At 31.3% G+C, this 8,551-nt stretch overlaps 1 protein-coding gene across 1 annotated transcript; it reads left to right on the top strand.

The window, feature by feature from the left end:
- Nucleotides 1-3,447: 3,447 nt before the first annotated feature.
- LOC107910552 (hydroxyproline O-galactosyltransferase GALT3-like) lies at nucleotides 3,448-7,886 on the top strand. The gene is given in 9 exon segments (XM_041088229.1): nucleotides 3,448-3,608; nucleotides 4,029-4,932; nucleotides 5,796-5,927; nucleotides 5,930-6,030; nucleotides 6,141-6,419; nucleotides 6,593-6,721; nucleotides 6,898-7,074; nucleotides 7,150-7,257; nucleotides 7,505-7,886. Coding segments are annotated over 8 exon segments (1,950 nt in total). The 5' UTR covers nucleotides 3,448-3,608; nucleotides 4,029-4,115; the 3' UTR covers nucleotides 7,712-7,886.
- The last annotated feature ends 665 nt before the right edge of the window (nucleotides 7,887-8,551 follow it).

Below are 8,551 nucleotides of genomic sequence, written 5' to 3'. Positions count from 1 at the left end.
GTCTCTTGACCGTGTGAGACACACAGCCTGGCCACACGGGCGTGTGTCCCTTGCACCTTTAAAAATTTTTAATGTTTTTCGAAAAATTCTCTAATTATTTGGTTTAGTCCCGACTTATTTCTAATGTGTATTTTGGGCCTCGAGGGCTCTTATAAAGGATAATGTGATTGAATTTGATTTGTTTCTAATATGAATGCTAGTTGATATGAAATGTCTGTTACATGATCTGTAAACTCTGGTAATGCTTCGTAACCCTATTCCGGTGACGGATACAGGTTAGGGGTGTTACACCAGAAGATAGAAAAATAGATGTGACTGACTGGACTAACAATACATCGAACAAGACCCAAGTAGAATAGATCCTGAATCCGTTTATGGATTTATTCACTTTTGAAGTTCATAGTGTGACATACCTAAATCCTAAATCGATGACGAACTATGTATGCGCGACTCATGCACTTTGATGTAAGTAAAAGCCTGAATTCAAATAGATAAGGAACCGAAAGCTGGTGCGTTAGGTTTACGACTTCTGCAATATGTGGCGTCATTCACAACAGTGGAATTCATAGCCTGAGACATGAGTAAATGATATTCTCTCATAGGCATTATATGGTTGATAAAAGGGTCGTCCATCTATGTGATAGATGACTTGATCACTGTTTGATAGTTGCCTTTTCATGACAGAAGATGTAATGGTTACCATGAGATAAAATATAATCATATTTAATAGTGATTAACTTCACAAACTACTTCCGTTATGAGGCCCTACAGTTTTCCAATTTTCTTGGAAGAAGATAGTCAATTTACCATCTGAGCCAGGAGCATTTAGCAGTCCAATACTGAACACAACTTCCTTAACATCAGGTTCTGCCATTTCATTCTTTAAGTGCTCTGGGATTGTTGGAATGTCAAGTCCCTGAAGGAATTCTTTGATTTCTTCCCCTCTCTCTTGAAAAGAACTTCAAAGTAGTTAATGAAAGCATCCTTTATTTCTCTTTGTGTACACAAACTCTCCTCCTTCATCTTTTATGCACACTATTCTATTTTTTTCTTCTTTTACTTATAATTGCGTGATAAAACTCGTATTTCTTTCACCTTTTGCCACCCAATTAAACCTTGATTTTTGCATCCAGAGGGTGTGTTCCTTCTCTAGAATACTTTCGAGTTCCAAACGCAACATCCTTTCTTTCAAAATTGATCCCTCACTATCAAGTCTTTGTAATGCTATCTCAAGTTCATTGAGTAATTCTTTTTTCCTCGTTAAGATGTTGTCGAAACTTTTTCTGTCCCATTCTTTCAATTATGTTTTGGTAAGTTTAGTTTTTAGCATTAAATGATAGATTGCATTTCTCCGAATAACATTATTCCAAGAATTTCTAATTACCTCTTTGCATTGTGGATATAACCACATCGCCTCAGATCGATATGATCTTCTAGTAAAGGGAGGGATGAGTTTGTATTTAAAACATCATCCCATGATCTTACTCTACAACTGCCATCGGATATTGCTCAAGCCACTTTGAACTAGATGGAGTCGTTTAATTAAGTGATAATTAAGATACTTATAATTCTATTAAGGTAATAACTTTATTTGACATCAATAAAATTGTCGCAATATTTTTTTTAATTTTAAACTAATAATTATATTTATTACAACTTTTTTCCTATATTTTATACCTAGAGTCCTATTCAAGTAATAATTTTATTTTAAAGTTAGCATAAATTTTTAACTAATAATTTTAATTTAAATTTGAATTTTTTTAACTGTGTAATTATCACAATTTCTATTAAACTATAATTATTTTTAATGTATAATTATCACGATTTCTATTAAATTATAATTATTTTTAAATGTATAATTATCACAACTTCTATTTTATTTTAATTTTTAACTAATAATTCTAAATTAAATATTATAATTTTTTTTAAATGTGAATTTAGTAATATGATAGAAAATAAATGGTATTCTCGTTAGTTCAAAAGTTATTTCAAAATTTTTCTTATACATATATATATATTATAGATTATATAGTTTAATATTAATTTTTTATACAATATTAAGGGTGATGGGGGTAACACGATTCAAATATGTGTTAAACAAGTGTCTGACAAGAGTTTTAATCACCATTTGATACAAGTCAAAACTCAAAGTTGACATGGATAACTTACTTATTATTTTTTATATATTATTTTATTATTTTTTAAACAACAATATTTTATTATTTTATATATATCTAATATAAAATTATAAAAATATCTAAGTATTATATTATATTAATATTAAAATTATACATTTTAATATTTTTATTTATATATATTATAAGATCTAAGGTCAAAGCTGTTATAAATAGCTTAACTGACACATGAATAATAATTATTATTATTTTAACAATTTACATAAAATTTAACATCTTAAGTAATATTTGAAAGAGTTAAATAAATTTTGAAAATTTTACCTAATAGTAAAAAAATAAAATATATAAATTATCATAAATATAAATATTATTTAATTATTATTAAGATAAATATTGTTTATCTTAATATTTAAATTTGTTATCATTAATTTTTTTAAATTTCTCTTTATAACTAATTTTAAAATTTATTTTTAATTATTTTATTAAATTTAAAAATTATCATAAAATATGTATTATTTAATTTAAATTTAAGATAACTAGATATATATAAATTTTCAATTTTTAAAAATTCTAAAAAAAATCCGTATAAATTTCCAGTAAAATTATTTTAAAGAATAGTGTCTAATTTCTTCATTTTTAACTCATCTTTTTCGATGTGTCATAAATTTTTTTAAATTCTTTAGTATTAAATTAAAAATAAATTGTATTTCAGTAAATATACAATTTCTAAATAATGTTATATTCATTTTAGTACCAATTATCATTTTTCTAAAAAATTAATTTGTAAATTATTATATTTTAATTTCTTAATCATAATTTTCAAAACTGAAAAAAATAAAAAATATTACATGAAATAATTTAATACAATTTAATTATTAAATATAACAATCCCATGCGATGCCTGGCTAAAGAAACTAATTTATATATACTTAAATATTTTTTATTTTAATAAAATTATATATTTTATTATTTTTAAAAGTAATCATATTAATATATTATTTTTAAATAATAATGCTTTTATTTTATTGTTTTAATATTAATATAAAATTAAATATTATAATATTTTGTTATTTTTAATATTTTTAAATTATATTAAAAATAAGACAATTCATTAACAAATAACACTTTATAAAAATAATATATATCACAATTTTCAACGAATAAACCCTTTAATCTACCAACATTTATTTTTTTTATCTATCTTTTAATCAAGCTGCCTATTTGAAAATTCGAAAGAGTTTCAGTACTCTAATAAGGGCGTCAAAACGCGGCGTTTCAGCAGTAAAAGTTTAGGGGGGGGGGGTTAGTTCAGACAGGGAAACAGAACACAAAGACATCTTTGTAAGAAAACGACAGCTTCCCTTCCATACCTTTCAAGTTTCTAGCTGTTGAAGCTTCTAAAGCTTAGATCTATTAGTGTTGGGTTCTTTGTTTTTAACAAGCCTCTTCATTTTCTTAGATCTCAGGGTTGAGGTAAGCTTAAATATATATATAACCCACTTCATTCCATACTGTTCATTAAGAAACATAAAGTCATATTTTTGTTTGAATTAAAACAAATAAATGCAGAAGCACTAGATTTAAATATTGTAGGACTGCTTCTACCTGGTTTCTTCTATGTTTTCTAAATGAGGAGATGATTTTCCAGATTGACATGCAATATTAAACTGTGAAGGGGTGTATTGCAACAACCTCTTTGCAACTTTTCTACATTTTTATTTATAAAAAAAAAAGGCCAACAACATTATTCATGCTGACTACTTATGCTTAAAATCTACTTGCAATGTTTATAATTTCTGCTTTCTGATTTAGATTTTTTTTTTTGTAATGAACTGGACGGATCAGTTTATTTGCATATAATTGCAGCTAAAAGATTTTTTTTTCTTTCCACAGTGAGGAAAACCCTGTTGGAGCAAAGGAAAACAAGGTAAAGGACAATAATCCAATAATGGGTTATTAGGGTTTGCACTTTTTTTAGTGATGAAACCATTAAGATCAACTTTTGGGTTATTCAAAATGAAGAAATGGTATGGTGGAGTGCTGATTTTAGTTCTTGCTATGGTCATGGTTTTCAGTTATAGCCTTAGAGAAACCCAAAGGCCCCAACCAAAAAAAAAACAGTCAGCCTATGATTTCTTCAATAACCATCCACCCATAGATTCTCATAGGAAGGGAAATGATTCCTTTAAACTTCCCAAGGTGGAAGCTAAAAAACCATCCTTAATACAGAAACCCAAACTTATCAATGTTGAAGGGCTTGACGAATTGTATGCTCCAAGAAATGTTTCTGAACAGGAGTCAAATGTCTTGCTTTTGTGGCCTCATTTGCACTTGCTATTGTCGAGGTCTGATGCTTTACCTGAAACTGGTCAGGGGATTAAAGAGGCTGCTATAGCCTGGAAAGAATTACTTGCTTTGATTGAGGAAGAGAAAACTACTAAACTTAGTAATAACATCCGACTGAAAGAGAAAAACTGCCCTTTCTCGGTTAGCAGCCCGGACAATGCATTGTTTAGTGGTGGAAATATACTTGAACTACCTTGTGGTCTAGTTGAGGATTCATCCATCACATTGATTGGTACCCCTAATGGGAGCTATCGGAGTTTTGAAATTGATCTTGTGGGATCAAACTTTTCAGAGGAACCGAAACCTCCTATTGTATTGCATTACAATGTCAGTGTTGCCGGAGATAACATGACAGAAGAGCCGTTTATAGCTCAAAATACATGGACTAATGAACTTGGCTGGGGAAAAGAGGAAAAATGTCCTTCTCATGTATCTTCTAACAATTTAAAAGGTATAAATATTTTCCTTGAAAAGTCCTTGACTCATGTTATAGACTACCCGGTCTTGCCTTGTTTTTTTTTTTTTTTTTTTGCCTCTTCTCAGTATATTCTGTATGATTATTAGGTACTGCAGCATATCTACTGTAAGATACAGTCCTTGTAAGATACAGAAAGATGTAAAACCATAGGAAGACTTTTGATGGTCTTTTAGTATGGTGATATTTAAAATGGGAACAATCAATAATTTCTGCAAAAGCATGCAATAATACTTAGACTCCAACTTCACGAAATGAAGCTCATATTATGATAGATCAGTTTTGAATCAGCTACCACTCATCTTGAACTGCAAAATCTGCAATATGATTAATGGAAAGTATGAAAGATGTTTTATGTTTCTATGATTTGATTGATTTTACTACACTTAGGTGGCGGCTGATGTGAATGCCATTGTACATGGCCACTTATGCTACTCAATCAACAAGGCTTATAGTCAAATTTTGGGCTCAAGCTCTTAATCTTTTTAAGCATGTGCATGAATGATGATCTATATTGATTATATATCACATTTATGATATTCATGCAGTAGTTGCTATGCGTCAACTATTTCTGGGCTTAAATGATCTTGTTCTTAAACAAATATGAGACTATGTCATTGTAAGTTGTATTCTGAAAATTTGATGGACAAGAAAGACTGGAGGGTGAAAAGGGTACATTTCCATGATCAGCAACCGAGTGTATTTCATGGGGTGTTGTTTGATAATACTCCAGTACTACTTCACCCCATACCATCTTGTTTCATTGTAATATCTTTTGCTCTTGTTTACAGAAGGATTCTTGTATTTAGTTACCTAACATATCTAAGCACATGTTGCAGTTGATGGACTTGGTCTTTGCAATGAACAACTTGTCAGAAGCATCATGGAAGAAAATCAGAATGTTAGTGTTTCTAGTGGCGATGCCTCGACAAATGCTTCCCAGGAAAGCAGCCATGCAAGTGCTAATTTCCCATTGTTGAAGGGAACCCATTCACAGCTACCTTATGGGTCGGTTTAGAGGGGTTCCATATGACTGTAAATGGAAGGCATGAAACATCATTTGCATACAGGGAGGTAAGATATGAGTTTTATGTAAAATGAAAATGAAAAGCAGGTGTACTCTTCAAATTGTCCTATATGGATACAAGCAATCCCTCTGACCTTGTGTACGATTACATGTGCAGAAACTTGAACCATGGTCAGTTAGTGGAGTCAAAGTTGTAGGTGGTTTGGATCTCTTATCTGCGTTTGCCAAAGGCTTGCCTGTTCCTGAAGATCATGATTTAATTGTCAATTCCAAGATACTTAAAGCTCCTGTGATTACTAGGAAAAGACTTGTAATGTTAGTTGGGGTCTTCTCCACTGGAAATAATTTCGAGCGTCGTATGGCATTGAGAAGATCTTGGATGCAATTTGAGGCTGTACGCTTCGGGGATGTAGCAGTCCGGTTCTTTATTGGCCTTGTAAGTAACAAATTTTTGGTTTTTGTTCTAGCAAGATAATAATCACATTCTCCTCACAATTCTTGAATTAAGAATGTTCAAGGGGCCTAAATCCATATGGATCAGCTTCATATAACAGTTTTGACTGCATACAAATCTGTTTTCTGTCTGATTTAATGTTTTTGTGACTGCAGAATAAGAACTTACAAGTCAACTTTGAGCTGTGGAAAGAAGCTCAAGCATATGGAGACATCCAATTCATGCCCTTTGTTGATTACTATAGTCTGATCAGTTTGAAAACTATTGCAATTTGCATTATGGGGGTAAGTTGATGCATACATTTAAAGCCATATTTCTGTCTTTGTTTGTGTCGGTATGACATCATATCCTGAAGCGAGAATGGAAATCTCTGCTCTCAATGTCTTATATTCATGGAAATGAATTCTACGTTGACTAATGGATATCTATATTTTCCTTTTTCCTTGAATCGAATATGCAGACTAAGATCCTCCCTGCAAAATATATTATGAAAACAGATGACGATGCCTTTGTCAGGATTGATGAAGTTCTCTCCAGTCTCAAGGAAAAGCCATCCAATGGCCTATTGTATGGCCTTATAGAATTCGACTCATCTCCTCATAGGGAAAAAGACAGCAAATGGTACATCAGTGATGAGGTATTTATCTCACTCAAACTTTACTTGCATGTTAATCACCTTTGTGTACACTTCTAATGAGTACTTCTTTCATAGGAATGGCCACATTCTTCGTATCCACCATGGGCCCATGGTCCAGGTTATATTCTCTCTCGAGATGTTGCGAAGTTCATTGTCCAAGGACACAAAGAAAGAGAACTCAAGGTAAAACTTACAACTTTTATGACTACCATATGTATAAATTTCGGAGATCTATCGAGGGAACTGAAGATGGTTTGCTAACCAATATATTTCCTATGATTCCATCTCGGAAATTCAGTAAACAACTTAGATAACCTTTAAATCTTTGTTAATGCAATTATAGTGAGTTACATTGAATATTTGCACCAGAAGTCCAAGGACTATATATCTATAGAAGCGTCTGTACGTTCTTAACATGTTCTTTTGACAGCTTTTCAAACTAGAAGATGTTGCAATGGGTATATGGATTGAAGAATTCAAAAGAAATGGCCGCGAAGTGCATTATATCACCGAAGACAGATTCTACAATGCCGGCTGTGAATCAAATTATATTCTTGCGCACTATCAAGGCCCAAGGATGGTGTTATGCCTTTGGGAAAAGTTGCAGAAAGAGCACCAGGCCTACTGTTGTGAGTAATAATTTAACCATACTTGAAGCTTCATACAGCTTTACATGTAACATTGAAACCAAAGCTAACCTTTTTAGGGAATAGTGTATACGTAGTTCATGTAATTACGAGATTTTAAGCATCGGGAATCTTACATTACAACACTCATTATTTGGTGTCATATATCATTTGTTCATTCTTTAATTCTTTAGCATTATCGTCTATGTTGGGTGTGACGATACATAGAAAGATTGTCCATGGAACTGTTTTTTTTGTGCTTATGGGAACTCAAAACTGAATGATCATTCATAAATCATATATATATATATACATATATATGTGAACTCTTGAACTACCACGTCATTGTGAAACTACTCTTCAACTAACCTTTTTCTATTCCTTCTGCAAATTGCAAACTGCCAAATTATATGGATATGGATAGGGATAGTCCCTTCCCTTTAAAAGGAAAGTTTATAATCATGGCATGCAAGCATATGATGTTGATGGTGGAATTGAATACCTCTTCCCTTTTAAGGGTTGGTATGGCATGACATGCAGCCATCAGGTAATGATGCTGGAAAATGTGGTATGTCCAAGATTGAATTATAAATATAAAGGGGAAAAGCAAAATGGGAAAAGCAAAAGAATTTTATGCTAAAGGGCCAAGATTGAATTATAAATATAAATTTACCATTTTTTTACCTTACAGTTTTAGGATTTATAGAGATAAAAAAATGATTTTAACAAATCATAGGAGCGCGAAGTAGTGATAGCAAAACTTGAACGATTCACTTTAAATGAAGTAGATCTTAAAAATAAATGCGAATGTGAAAAATGGGTAAAAAATAGTTATTGTAATTACTTGATTT

The sequence above is a fragment of the Gossypium hirsutum genome, chromosome D02, assembly GCF_007990345.1.
Source record: "Gossypium hirsutum isolate 1008001.06 chromosome D02, Gossypium_hirsutum_v2.1, whole genome shotgun sequence".
Lineage (NCBI taxonomy): Eukaryota > Viridiplantae > Streptophyta > Magnoliopsida > Malvales > Malvaceae > Gossypium > Gossypium hirsutum.
The sequence above is the reverse complement of the archived record's forward strand: the minus strand, read 5'-3'. Positions and strand labels throughout refer to the sequence as shown.